This window comes from Pongo pygmaeus, chromosome 7 (assembly GCF_028885625.2).
Source record: "Pongo pygmaeus isolate AG05252 chromosome 7, NHGRI_mPonPyg2-v2.0_pri, whole genome shotgun sequence".
In the NCBI taxonomy this organism is placed as follows: Eukaryota; Metazoa; Chordata; class Mammalia; order Primates; family Hominidae; genus Pongo; species Pongo pygmaeus.
In genome coordinates, this window is record NC_072380.2 from 22,318,004 (window position 1) to 22,332,508 (window position 14,505).

The 14,505-nt window shown below is 48.4% G+C and overlaps 1 protein-coding gene across 2 annotated transcripts; it reads left to right on the top strand.

Moving 5' to 3' along the window:
• The first annotated feature begins 8,186 nt into the window (after nt 1-8,186).
• Nucleotides 8,187-14,298, top strand: POLR3D (RNA polymerase III subunit D). Of its 2 annotated transcripts, XM_054497985.2 has the most exons (9): nt 8,187-8,333; nt 8,558-8,727; nt 10,363-10,406; nt 10,994-11,145; nt 11,290-11,414; nt 11,618-11,786; nt 12,181-12,446; nt 13,206-13,358; nt 13,527-14,298. In XM_054497985.2, the coding sequence occupies exons 2-9, from the start codon at nt 8,563-8,565 to the stop codon at nt 13,647-13,649; spliced, it is 1,197 nt and encodes a 398-aa protein (XP_054353960.1). In that variant the 5' UTR covers nt 8,187-8,333; nt 8,558-8,562; the 3' UTR covers nt 13,650-14,298. The 2 variants fall into 2 exon arrangements, with proteins under 2 accessions (XP_054353960.1, XP_063525415.1); XM_063669345.1 differs by having other exon boundaries at nt 8,193-8,727.
• The last annotated feature ends 207 nt before the right edge of the window (nt 14,299-14,505 follow it).

Genomic DNA, 14,505 nt, shown 5'->3' on the forward strand with positions numbered 1-14,505 from the left:
GGTCGCAGTGAGCCAAGATCGTGCCACTGCACTCTAGCCTGAGCAACAGAGCAAGACTGCCAAAAAAAAAAAAAAAAAAAAAAAAAAAAAAAAGAAAAAGAAAAAAAAAGAAATACCAGAAGAGCAGAAGAGTGCGACATATTGAATACAAGCGATCACCATGATGAAGAGCCTTCCCTCCATGCACCCAAAATTTGCCACACACTCTATTAAGAGTCACTTACAGAAGAACCTATAGAGAAGACATGAAAATACAACTCACAGATGGCTTTGACATCAATGGTGCCAAAATTCAATTACCTTCTGGAAACAATATACTCATTTTTCTAATGCACATCCAGATTTTCTAGTTGATCTCATCACAAATTGGAATTCAATCATCCATTTAAAAAATTCACTGAGTGCTTATCTATGTATCAGGCACTGTTTCAGGCAATGAGGATCCTGCAGTTGTAGGCAAGGAAAGGAAAACCAAAAAAAAAAAAAAAAAAAAAAAAATCCCTGCTCTCATAGGGCTTACATTCTGGTGAAGGAAGACAGATAATTAAATAGGTAAGTGAATAAATAAACAAACTTTATAGTCTGTTGGGTGGTGATAAATGCTCTAGAGAAAAATGAGTCGGTAAGTAGAGATAGGAAACATCATGGAGAAGTCGGGAGTTATGATTTTAAATAGGGCCATCAGAGGAGGACTCTTTGAAAAGGTGACTTTGGTACACAACAAAACAAAACAAAACACACCTGATTAAAGGATGGACGGGAGCCATGCAGAATTTTGTGGAGGAAGGGCATTCCAGGTAACAGGTGCAGGGGCCCTGAAGCAGGATGTTGCCTGATATAGTCCAGAAACAGCAGGGGGAGCCAGTGTGCAAGGAGTTGAGGCTGGAGAAATGGTGCAGGCAGAGATTATGCAGGGCCGTGGCGCAGGCCATTCTAAGGCCTCTGATTTTGACTCTGAAATGGGAAGCCATTGGGAAGTTTAGAGCAGTGATGTGACCTAATGTGAAACATGTCAGTTGCACTATGTGGAGACTAGACTTGGAGGATTCAGGTGGAAGGAGGCCAATTAGGAGTCAATTATAATAATCAGCAATAAATGATTGTGGCCTGGACCAAGGTGGTGAGAAGTGGGAAGATCCCGGATGTACCTCGAAAAGCTGATATATTAGACTTGGTGCATGGGAGAGAGGAGTCAAGAGTCGCAAGGCTGGGTGCAGTGGCTCAAGCCTGTAATCTCAGCACTTTGGGAGGCTGAGGTGGGCAGATCACTTGAGACTCAGGAGCTCAAGACCAGCCTGGGCAACATGGTGAAACTCCAACTCTACAAAAAATAAAAAAAAATTAGCCAGGCATGGTGCGGCGTTCCTATAGTCCCAGCTACCTGAGAGGCTGAGGTGGGAGGATCACTTGAGCCCGGGAGGTTGAGGCTGCAGTGAGCCGAGATCACACCACTGCACTCCAGCCTGGGTGACAGAATAAGAAAGATCCTGTCTCATAAAAAAAAAAACAAAAACAAAAAAAAACCCTGCAAGATTTTTAATCTGAACAACTAGCAGGACGCAGTTACCATATACTGAGATGGGGACCACTTTGGAGAAGTAGTTTGAGGAGAAAGATCAAAAAAGTGTGGATATGGCCAGGTGCAGTGGCTCACACCAGTAATCCCAAAACTTTGGGAGGTTGAGGCAGGTTGATCACTTGAGGTCAGGAGTTCGAGACCAGCCTGGCCAACATGGTGAAACCCCGTCTCTACTAAAAATACAAAAATTAGCTGGGCGTGGTGGCAGGTGCCTGTAATTCCAGCTACTCAGGAGGCAGAGGCAGAATTGCTTGAACCTGGGAGGCAGAGGTTGCAGTGAGTGGAAATCACGTCACTGCACTCCAGCCCGAGTGACAGGGCAAGACCCTGTCTCAAAAAAAAAAAAAAAAAAAAAAAAGTTTGGATGTGCACATAGGTTTTGAGATGCCCAGCAGACATCCAGCTGGAGGTATGGAATAGGCAGAGACACATCAGGAGTTCAGGGAGCACTGGACTGGAGGTGAGCCCTTAGAAGTGATCAGCATACAGTATACTTGAAGCTGAAAAACTGAACCATTGTCATGGGAGTTAGTATACAGAAAATAGGAAAGAATTCCAAGGACAGAATTCTTTTTTTTTTGAGATGGAGTCTCGCTCTTGTTGCCCAGGCTGGAGTGCAACGGCACAATCTTGGCTCACTTCAACCTCCGCCTCCCAGGTTCAAGCAATTCCCCTGCCTCAGCCTCCCAAGTAGCTGGGACTGTAAGTGCGCACCACCACACACGGCTAATTTTTTGTATTTTACTAGAGATGGGGTTTCAACATGTTGGCCAGGATGGTCTAGAGCTCCTGACCTCGTGATCCGCCCACCTCGGCCTCCCAAAGTGCTGGAATTACAGGCCTGAGCCACCGTGCCTGTCCCCAAGGACAGAATTCTGGAGCTCTCTAACATGTAAGGGTCAAGGCGACAAGGAGGAACCAGCAAATGAATGGCCTGCAAAATGATGCAAATAAACAAGGACAAATCACACAGAGAACATGTAATAGCTTGAACTTGGATAGCGTTCTCATACCTCACATTCCTTTTACTCTACCAATACATATGCAAAACAGTTTCTTATTCATTTTCAATGCCCATGAAGAATTCACAGGAGGTCGGGCGCCATGGCTCATGCCTGTAGTTCCAACGCTTTGGCATGCCCAAAGGGGGCAGATCGCTTGAACCCAGGAGTTTGAGACCAGCTTGAGCAACATAGTGAGATTCCATCTCTACAAAATAATTAAAAATTAGTTGGGTATGGTGGTGCATACCTGTAGTCCCAGCCACACGGGAGGCTGAGGCAGGAGGATCCCTTGAGCCCAGGAGTTGCAGGCTGCAGTGAGCTATGATTGTAGCTGTGAATAGCCACTGTACTCCAGCCTGGACAACAGGGCAAGACCCTGTTTCAGGGAAAAAAAAAAAAAAAAAAAAAAAAGGCCGCACGTGGTGGCTCATGCCTGTAATCCCAGCACTTTGGGAGGCTGAGGCGGGTGGATCACCTGTGGTCAGGAGTTCAAGATCAGCCTTGCCAACATGGTGAAACCCCATCTCTACTAAAAATACAAAAATTAGTCAGGTGTAGTGGCGCACACCTGTGATCCCAGCTACTCAGGAGGCTGAGGCAGGAGAATTGCTTGAACCCAGGAGGCAGAGGTTGCAGTGAGTCGAGATCGTGCCATTGCACTACAGCCTGGGCAACAGAGCAAGACTCTGTCTCAAAAAAAAAAAAAATTTCACAAGAACAGATTTTTGACAGAATCTGTTATACCTTCTAAAACCTGCATTTAGACCCACAAAACTGTATTTGTTCTCAAGAGTTTGATTATTAAATTACAATGAGATGATTGTCTTTATTATGATATTTGTGAAAATAAAATGTTATTAATAACAAACTAAGCTCAGCTGGGCGCAGTGGCTCACGCCTGTAATCCTAGCACTTTGGGAGTTCGAGGCGGGCAGATCAATTGAGCCCAGGAGTTCAAGACCAGCCTGGGCAACATGGCAAAACCCCGACTCTATCAAAAATAGAAAAATTAGCCAGTCTCAAAACCCGGTCTCAAAATAAATGGATAGATGAAAATATTAAAAGAACCCTGTGTAAAATATCCCAATTTAAAAAAATCTAAATGCATAGAAAAATGACTTCAAGTATGTAAAACATTTGATGGGATAATAATGGATAGCTTTTTCTTCTCAGTGCTTTTTAAATTTTTCCAAATTTTCTAAAATGAATGAGTGTATTTTTAAAAATACAAAATAAGCCAGGCGTGGTGGCTCATGCTCGTAATCCCAGCACTTTGGGAGGCCAAGGCGGGCGGATCACGAGGTCAGGAGATCGAGACCACCCTGGCTAACACGGTGAAACCCCGTCTCTACCAAAAATACAAAAAATTAGCCGGGCATGGGGGCGAGCGCCTGTAGTCCCAGCTACAGCTACTTAGGAGGCTGAGGCGGGAGAATGGCATGAACCCGGGAGGCAGAGCTTGCAGTGAGCCGAGATTGCGGCACTGCACTCCAGCCTGGGCGACAGAGCAAGCCTCTGTCTCAAAAAAAACAAGAAAAAACAACAAAAAAGCTACTACCTGGTGAACTTCAAAGCCCAACAGAATGAAATCAAAGCTATTTCATCCAGTGCTCTAATTAGAAGCTAAGGGCTGCTGCGTGTAGCTCTGTAGGGAACAGGAAAAGGGTATTAGTTTGGTTTGATTATTGTAAAATCAACATGAAGAAAGAAGTTGAAAACGATCTGTTTAGAAAACAACGTAACAAAATATTAATATATTAGTAAATTGGCAAACAAAGTTTTAAATTTTAAAAGCCAATACTCAAAAGGACGTGGCCAAAAAATTATATATTCTCTTTTTTGTTTTTCTGAGACAAGGTCTCCTCTGTCTCCCAAGCTGGAGTGCAGTAGCACAATCAAGGCTCACTACAGCCTTCAACTCCTGGGCTCAATCGATCCTCTCACCTCAGCCTCCCAAGCAGCTGGGACTACAGGTGGGTGCCACCAAGCCCTAAAATTATATATTCTTAATACTACCTCTCTCTCTCTCTCTCTCTCTCTCTCTCTCTGTGTGTGTGTGTGTCTGTACACATACGTTAATTTCGGAGTCAATAAAAGTTTGTGTTTTTTTTGAGACGGAATCTTGCTCTGTCTCCCAGGCTGGAGTGTAGTGGCGTGATCTTGGCTCACTGCAACCTCCGCCTCCCGGATTCAAGCTATTCTCCTGCCTCAGCCTCCCAAGTAGCTGGGACTACAGGCGCATGCCACCACGCCCGGCTAATTTTTGTATTTTTAGTAGAGACGGGTTTTCACCATGTTGGTCAGGCTAGTCTTGAACTCCTGACCTCGTGTTCCGCCCACCTTGGCCCCCGAAAGTGCTGGGATTACAGGCGTGAGCCACTGTGCCCGGCTTTTTTTTTTTTTTTTTTTTTGAGATGGAGTTTTGCTCGTTGCCCAGGCTGGAGTGCAATGGCGCGATCTTGGCTCACTGCAACCTCCTTCTCCCAGGTTCAAGTGATTCTCCTGCCTCAAACTCCCGAGTAGCTGGGATTACGGATGCCCACCACCAGGCCTGGCTAATTTTTGTACTTTTAGTAGAGACAGGGTTTCACCACGTTGGCCAGGCTGGTCTTGAACTCCTGACCTCAGGTGATCCACCCACCTCGGCCTCCCAAAGTGCTGGGATTACAGGTGTGAGCTACCACACCTGGTCAATAAAAGTTCTTTAAATTCCAACAGTAAAGCAAACTTGGTATTCAGATTCCTTCCAGGCTTTGACCAAAAGTGCACACGAGGGTCACTGCTGTGAGCCCAGGAAGGGTGGGACTGGGCACCAGTTGATCCATTGTGGCTGTTCCAAGGCTGCCCACACAGCCTCACCCAGGAGTCCTTCAAAAGCCCACAATGTGTGTGTGTGTGTGTGTATAGTGTGTGTGTGTATATATGTTTGATTATTGTATATACACACATTCTTAGTTTTGATGCATTTCAGCACAATCTTTTTTGTTTTTTTGTGGGGTTTTTTTGTTTTTGTTGTTTTTAGACAGTCTCCCTCTGTCACCCAGGTTGGAGTGCAATGGTGTGAGCTCAGCTCACTGCAACCTCCGCCTCTGTGGTTCAAGCGATTCTTGTGCCCCAGCCTCCCGAGTAGCTAGGCTTATGGGCGTGTGCCATCATGCCCAGCTAATTTTGTATTTTTAGTAGAGACAGTGTTTCACCATGTTGGCAAGGCTGGTCTGGAACTCCTGACCTCAAGAGATCTGCCCACCTTGGCCTTCCAAAGTGCTGGCATTACTGGCGTGAGCCACCACGCCCGGCCACACAATCCTTTTTGAAAGCAATTTAGCAATGTGAATGAAGAACCATAAAATGTGCATGTACAAAATGGTACAGCCACTGTGGAAAGCAGCTTGTCAGTTTCTTATAAAACTAAGATACAACTACCATATGACCCAATGATTGTACTCATAGGCAATTATCCCAGAGAAATAAAAACTTATGTTCACACAAAATCTCGTACATGTATTTTCACAGCAGCTTTATCCATAATAACCCCAAACGGAAAACCACCCAGATGTCCTTCAAAGGGTGAATGGTTAAACAAACCATGAATACTCTGCAATAAAATAGAACGAACTATTGATACACACAACTTGGATGATCTCCGGGGAACAATGCCGAGTGAAAAAAGCAATCCCAAGAAGTCACATACTGTATGATTCCATTTATATAACACTTTTGAAATAACAAAATGGCAGAAACGGAGAACAGATTAGTGGTGGGAGGAGGTGGGGGGAGGGAGGTGTGGCTATAAAAGGGCAACTAGAGGGATCCTTGTGGTGATGGAAACTTCTTGTATCTTGACTGTACCAATGTCAATATTCTGGTGGCAAGATGTTACCACTGGAGGAAAACGGGTAAACAGTACTTGGGATCTGTCTACATTGTTTCTTACCACTCTACGTGAACCTACAATGTTCTCAAAATAAAAAATTTCATTTAAAAAATGTTTTTAGAGATAGGGTCTTGCTGTGTCACCCGGGCTGGAGTGCAAGGGCTGGATCATAGCTCACTGCAATCTCCAACTGCTGAGCCTTTCAAGCGATCCTCCCACCTCCGCCTCCCAAAGCACTGGGTTTACAAGCGTAAGCCACCATGCCCATCCCAAATATTTACTTAAAAAAAAAAATCTTCTTTTGGCCAGTTATCCCAGGACGGGAAATCTATCCCGGGAATATAATCCAAAAGAAAACAAAAACAAGAACAAAATCGAAAAAAAGCAAGTCGAATGTACCAGACATTCACTATAGCATTATTTAAAACAGGGAAAAAAGAAACAATCAGGGAAATACTTAAATCGTGATACAGCCACTGGAGAACTACGCAGTCTTTGATGCCGCAACAGAGAAATGTTATTTGAAAAAGGAGGAAACAGGCCAGGCGCGGTGGCTGATGCCTGTAATCCCAGCACATTGGGAGGCCGAGGCGGGTGGGACCACTTGACCTCAGGAGTTCAAGACCAGCCTGGGCAACATAGTGAAACCCCGTCTCTACCAAAAATACAAAAAAAAAAAAAAAAATTAAGAAAGAAAAAATTAACCAGGCGTGGTGTAGCATGCACTTGTATTCCCAGCTACTCGGGAGGCTGAGGTGAAAGCATGGCTTGAGCCTGGGAGGCAGAGGTTGCGGTGTGTTGATCGCACCACAGCACTCCCGTCTGGGTAACAGAGAGAAACCTCGTCTCAAAAAAAAAAAAAAAAAAAAGGAAGAAAGAAAAGAAAAGAAAAAGGACACGAAATTGTGATACGACAACTCTGTGAAGACTACTAGATACATTACAAAATTTTTAATAGTAGTACTCTACGTGGCATTCTGGTAGAAATTATTTCCTTTCCTCAAACTCCCCGTAATATTGTTACATGGTTTTTATACGGTCTGGGGGATGGGGGATAACATTAAATGACACTTTTTATGTTAAATCACAAACGCAGGAGTCAACAAAAGTTCTTTAAATTCCTCCAGCAGTAGAGCAAACTTGGTATTCCAATTCCCTCCAGGCTTTGACCAAGAGCGCACACGAGGGCCACCGCCTTCGTGATCCCAAGCGGGTGTGATTGGGCACCGGTTGGTCCATTGCGGCTGTTCCAAGCTGCCCCCCACAGCCTCACCCCAGGACTCCACCAGGAGCACAGGGAAGGGGTCCCCGAAAGTGGGCGAGGTCGCTGCCCGGAGGTAGTGACCATTCCAAGGTCACCATGGAGAACCCGCAGACAGGGCTCGGTGTGGCCCAGGACTCCCTGACTCTAAGTCCAGGTCTCACTCTTTGCGCCGCGCCGCGCCCCTCGCCCCATCTCGAGCAGCTACCCCCAAGATCCCAGGGGCTCCGCCGAGGCGAATCCTCACATTGCGGCGTGGTGGCCGACAAGACCCGGGACCCTGATCTCGGCGCCTCCACGCCACCGCTGAGGCCAAGACCCCCGAGCGCCGCACCATAGCGTAGCCCAGACCAGTCACCTCATCCTTTTTCGCCCTCTCAACCCAGCTTTTCCCGACTCCGGGAAGAACCGGGAAGAGAAGGCGGAGGGGAGCGAAGCGCCGCCTGATAAATACTGTGGCCCAGTCCCGCCCCCGGAACGTCACTTCCGCCCCGCGCCAAGATGGCGGCGCCCAGGCCGTGCCACGCAGACTTCCGCCCGGCGCGGAGACCGAAGGCTGGCAGGGGATCGTGTTGCAGGTGAAGTCGTGACGCGCAGTGTGGAGCAGCGGCCCGGGTGCGTCCCTGCCTGGTCCCTGGGCGGGGTTCCTGGAGAGGGCGTGTCGCGAGCCAAAGGCTCTCACCTGGGTGGTCCCGGGAGTCTCGCCACGTGGGAGGGGAGGAGCTGAGAGGCCACTGGAGGGACGCACCGACTGGGGGACCGGAAAGCAAGGGGGTGGGGTTCCGCCAGGGTCCGCGTGTCAGTCCCCTCTGGTGATCTCGTCGTCCCTTTTCTCCCAGGCAACATGTCGGAAGGAAACGCCGCCGGCGAGCCCAGCACTCCGGGAGGGCCCCGACCTCTCCTGACTGGGGCCCGGGGGCTCATCGGGCGGCGGCCGGCACCCCCGCTCACCCCCGGCCGCCTTCCCTCCATCCGTTCCAGGGACCTCACCCTCGGGGGAGTCAAGAAGGTACCCAACAGCGCGTTTCTAAAGAAACTAAACTACCTTGAATTCCAAGCCCCGGGATTCAACTAATGTTTGTGTAGGGCCTACTGTGTGTCAGGACGGTCGTTGGGCCTCAAGCCTACCCCTCTTTAAATTCTAGGGAGATTGTCCTACCTTCAAATCTAGGTACTGAGTACAAGATGTTGAAATGACTCCCAGAGGTGGTTGAAGGACAGAGAATCCTAATAAGTTAAAGTCGTTCAAAAGCAGTTTGAACAGTGTTTATTTACTTTTATTGTGTGTTTGGACATCTTTAAGAAACCCATGAAAGCCAGACAGGCATAAACTTCGCAGTCTTAGAGGGTTCAGAATTCACCATCTCAGTGTGCAAAACTTGTTATCTAGAGTATGATGAATCCTAGGAATGGCATTCAAGGCTCTGTGGCCTCTCCCATGTGTATATGACTGTGGATGTCAAGAGTAGCCCAGAAAGGGTGGGGTCAGGATGACAGAAGAATAAAGCAGGTTTTTGTTTGTTTTTGTTTTTTTTGAGAGGAAGTCTTGCCCTTGTTCCCCAGGCTGGAGTGCAATGGCATGATCTCAGCTCACTGCAACCTCTGCCTCCCGGGTTTGAGCGATTCTCCTGCCTCAGCCTCCTGAGTAGCTGGGATTACAGGCGCCTGCCACCATGCCCAGCTGATTTTTGTATTTTTAGTAGACACAGGGTTTTGCCATGTTGGCCAGGCTGTTCTTGAACCCCTGACCTCATGATCTGCCCACCCGCCTCGGCCTCCAAAGTGCTGGGATTACAGGTGTGAATCACCGCTCCTGGCTGAATAAAGCAGTTTTTTTTGTTTGTTTTGTTTTGTTTTTTGTTTTGTTTCGTTTTTAACGGAATCTCTTTCTGTTGCCCAGGCTGGAGTGCAGAGGCAGCATCTCGGCTCACTGCAACCTCCGCCTCCCGGGTTCAAGCGATTCTCCTGCCTCAGCCTCCCGAGTAGCTGGGATTACAGGGGCCTGCAACCGCGCCTGGCTAATTTTTGTAGTTTTTAGTACAGACGGGGTTTCACCATCTGGGCCAGGCTGATATTGAACTCCTGACCTCGAACTCCTGACCTCGTGATCCACCCGCCTTGGCCTCCCAAAGTGCTGGGATTACAGGCATGAGCCATAATGCCCAGCCATAAAGCAGTTTTTAAAAACCTAACTTTGCCTTGGAAAACTGTGGTGACAGTCCATAATCACCTGATTGAGAGTGTTGGCAGATCTATGGCCTTCCCTACTTAGGCCTTGCTGCTAGAGCTGTTCCCCCATGATACTGACTGGTCTCTATAGCAGTTTGAAGATAAGAGGTGAGACCAGAGAAATTCCTTTGCTTTTAGAAGTCCCAGAGGATCTTCTTTCAGAGGCAGAACCTAAGGCTGCTGGTTAGAAGTGGGTTTTGGTGCCCCTTCTATGTATAACTCTACTGCCACCACACTATGACATTCCTCCTTTTCAGGCACATGTGTATCTATAAAACTGACAGCACTGTGGAATGTGCCAAAGAGAGCCATGGTGGCCTTGGTCTGTAGAAGATGCCCTTTGGGAATTTTTATTTTCCTCTGTACTTTGGGGTCAGAACCTAACACATCAGTGACTCCTGTATTTTGCTTTCAGAAAACCTTCACCCCAAATATCATCAGTCGGAAGATCAAGGAAGAGTAAGTAGCTAGGCCTTCTGAATACTTGCCCCTTATTTACTTGCTCTGAATTTGGGGCTTTGGGGGAAATAACTAGGTTTGTAGCTCCAAATTTAAATTTATATCTTTAGTTCTTTTCACTAGTGATTTTCAACCCTGGCTCCTAGGTGATTCTGCAAGCTTTAAAAAATAAATAAATAAATAAATACTGGTGTCTAGGGTTCCATCTTTAGAAATTGTGATTTAACTTGCTGGCAGTAGAATGGAGTGATTCTCTTTGATGCCCGAGTTGAGAGCCAATAGTTTAAACAAAGATGTATCACACTTTCCCTGAAGTTCCTTTGCATTTCTGCCTTCCTGCTTTCAGTCCCAATGCAAACAAAAATCTACATTTTTGGACAAGAAGGTAAAGTAAAGCAAACTGAAAAAATCCTGCCTCATCAAGGAAGTGAGAAAAGTGCTAGAATTAGGATTGGATTCTGCTTCTCATGGTGTAATTATTGGCTCAAACTCTCCACTGTCTTGGAGTGAAGTGGTATGGGAGAGTAAGGCCAGTTTTTGGAGACACAGTGAGTGAGTGGTTTCCCTTAATCCATTCTTTTTTCCAGGCCCAAGGAAGAAGTAACTGTCAAGAAGGAGAAGCGTGAAAGAGACAGAGACCGACAACGAGAGGGGCATGGACGAGGACGAGGCCGCCCAGAAGTGATCCAGTCTCACTCCATCTTTGAGCAGGGCCCAGCCGAAATGATGAAGAAAAAAGGTATAAGGAAGGAATCAGTGAATTTCAGTTCAGACTGCCCAAGAGAAGGGCGAGAGCAGTGGAATTTCCCCACTCCCATTTCAGTTTTCCTTGCTGTTGGCATCTTCCTTATCTATCCCTAGTGACCTGGGTGATTTCCCACAGGGAACTGGGATAAGACAGTGGATGTGTCAGACATGGGACCTTCTCATATCATCAACATCAAAAAAGAGAAGAGAGAGACAGATGAAGAAACTAAACAGATCTTGCGTATGCTGGAAAAGGACGATGTGGGTACCGGGAGGCTGGGGGGAAGGGGTTTCCTTGTGGCTGTAGAACAGGGCTTCTGGGGAGCCAGGTGAGGGGTAGAAGAGCTCACTGATTCCTGGAATCCTGGGGAGCAGCAGGAATCTTTGGTTAGAAAGGGACTAAAGCAGACTTTGATCCAGGTGCATGTGCTAGCAGGCTGGATGACCCAGACTCTTTTTGGCAGTTCCTCGATGACCCCGGCCTGAGGAACGACACTCGAAATATGCCTGTGCAGCTGCCGCTGGCTCACTCAGGATGGCTTTTTAAGGAAGAAAATGACGAACCAGATGTTAAACCTTGGCTGCCTGGCCCCAAGGAAGAGGACATGGAGGTGGACATACCTGCTGTGAAAGGTACTCTGTCGGTTAACTTCTCATCTCCAATTCCATGGCTGCTCCCCAGGAATCCCTTGCATCAGACATCCCTTGCATGTGCCCCTGACTGCTGCTCATGAGCAGGTCCTCCTATTCCGGCTGTAAGATGCATGAGCTGAACCAAGATGCTCCATTCTCCCTCGCAGAGGGTTCCTGTGTTGACAGGGAGCGGTGGGCCCAGCCTCAGATGTCCCTTTTTAGATAAGTCACGCGAGACTTGAACATGTTGTCTCTTGCCCCTCTCTATAACTGTTGCCTCCTTCCCACTCCCTGGCTGAGTGACAGTGGAGCAGACAGGGGCAAAGGGCTGGTAACAGTGAGCTGGTATGGAGGGTGGTCACGTGATAGCATTCCATGTCTGTCACCCGGGCAGTGAAAGAGGAGCCACGAGATGAGGAGGAAGAGGCCAAGATGAAGGCTCCTCCCAGAGCAGCCAGGAAGACCCCAGGCCTCCCGAAGGATGTATCTGTGGCAGAGCTGCTGAGGGAGCTGAGCCTCACCAAGGAGGAGGAACTGCTGTTTTTGCAGCTGCCAGACACCCTCCCTGGCCAGCCACCCACCCAGGACATCAAGCCTATCAAGACAGAGGTGCAGGGCGAGGACGGACAGGTGGTGCTCATCAAGCAGGAGAAAGACCGAGTACGCTCAGAGGCCTGCGGGAATCAAGTCGGGGAGTGGGAGGGGAAGTGGTGACCTGTAGTGGGAAGCAAAGCCGTGTCACCCTGCCTGAAATGGGACAATAATGGGTGGTTATTCTTGACGCCTGCAAGAGCCATGGGGCTTTGTACCTCCAACCCCAATTGTGTGTGTGTTGTGGGGGTGTGTGTTCACTTCTTATAAGGAAATATTTCAAACACAAATGAGAGAACATAAGGCCAGGTGCGGTGGCTCATGCCTCTAATCCCAGCACTTTGGGAGGCTGAGACGGGAGGATCACTTGAGCCTAGGAGTTCGAGACTAGCCTGGGCAACATGGTGACACCATGGCTAATACAAAAATTAGCCAGGCATGGTGGCGTGTGCCTGTAGTCCCCACTACTTGGGAGGCTGAGCTGGGGGAATGGCTTGAGCCCCGGAGGCAGAGGTTGCAGTAAGCCTAGATCACGCCACTGCACCCCAACCTTGGTGACAGAGTCAGACCTTGTCTCAAAAAAATAAGAGAACGTAAATCACCATGTACCAGAACTCAGCTGCAGCAGTTACTGATATTTTGTCCATTATGTATTTGTTTGCTGTGGGTTTTGTATTTTAACCGTAGCAGACAGCCCTAGGAGAAGGCACTCTTTGGGGAGCTCATTTTGGCCTCTGCTGTGCCTTTCTCTTGCGGAGTAGAAGGAGGTTCACGAAAGATGGAGGAAGAGCTCCTAGCCCAGTGTCCATCCTCTGGTTTTCTCCGCAGGAAGCCAAGCTGGCAGAGAATGCTTGTACCCTGGCTGACCTGACAGAGGGTCAGGTTGGCAAGCTACTCATCCGCAAGTCTGGAAGGGTGCAACTCCTCCTGGGCAAGGTGACTCTGGACGTGACCATGGGAACTGCCTGCTCCTTCCTGCAGGTAAGAGCCTCCTTAGGGCCAAGGAGGGACCCTTTCAGGAGTGAAGGAGGATTGAAGAGCCACTGCTAAATAAGGGAGGGGGATTCTGGGAGTATCATGTCCCCATTCACAGCTCTACACGCCGGGCACGTGGTGGTGGTTCTCATCACTGTCTCTGTCAATTGGCAGGAGCTGGTGTCCGTGGGCCTTGGAGACAGTAGGACAGGGGAGATGACAGTCCTGGGACACGTGAAGCACAAACTTGTATGTTCCCCCGATTTTGAATCCCTCTTGGATCACAAACACCGGTAAAATGAGCAGATGGAGGAGGACGGCGCCTCTGCCCACGGCTGCTGCCTGCTCCAGACATTTTGTTCTTGAATCTGTGAGACCCAGAAGGGGCCCACTGAGCCCACTCACTCCAGCCTTTGGCAGCCATTGTTCCAGGTCCCCCAGGGCTTCCTCCCACAGCAGCTGTGAATGGCACAGTGACCTTCCTGCAGTGTGGAGATGGCACATCCTTGCTGCTGGGGACTTGGCCCTGCTATTTATTTTTGTATTTATGTCTTAATCTCTTCCACTGATGCATTCTCCAAGGGTAGATGGGGAGGGTCTGTGTGAAGGGGCTGGCTTCTCTTGGTGCCTGCTGGGTTGCAGGGGCAGGAAGCGTGTGGACTGCAGCTTCTGCTGGTGCTCCCTCCTTCCTCCCGGAGGCAGCATAGGAGAGAGAGCAAGGATTGAGTCTGAGACTTAAGCACTCGGTCCCAGCTTGCCAGTTCCTGGTTCTGTGTCCTTGGACAAACTGCCTAACCTTTCTGAGCCTCCTATTCCTCATCCGACACAAATGGGGATGATACCTACCTCCAGGGTTGGCGTGAGGATTCATGGGCTATTATAGATGAAAACTGCACAAGGCCAGAACCAGCAGGCACTCAATAAACGTTCATGTCCTTTTTCTCTACCTGAGTCTATTTTCAGACAAAATAGAGATTCTAAGTCTCCCAGAAGCAGCGACTAGAGCTGCTCCTGTCCCCACTCTTGCCCCTTCCTGCTTTATATCCCGTCCTCACCCTGGGCCTGATGCCCTAAATTTATGGCGTCAGACTCTTCTATGCCTTTTTCTCCTGGCTCCTCTTAGCCAGGTGCCTCCTGTGTGAGTTACTGTAAT

Coding starts and splice junctions, on each gene's coding strand:
- POLR3D (XM_054497985.2), top strand. CDS start 8,563: ATGTCGGAAGGAAACGCCGCCGGCGAGCCCAGCACTCCGGGAGGGCCC. Junction 11,787..12,180: donor GGACATACCTGCTGTGAAAG/GTACTCTGTCGG, acceptor TCACCCGGGCAG/TGAAAGAGGAGCCACGAGAT. Junction 13,359..13,526: donor CTGCCTGCTCCTTCCTGCAG/GTAAGAGCCTCC, acceptor GTCAATTGGCAG/GAGCTGGTGTCCGTGGGCCT.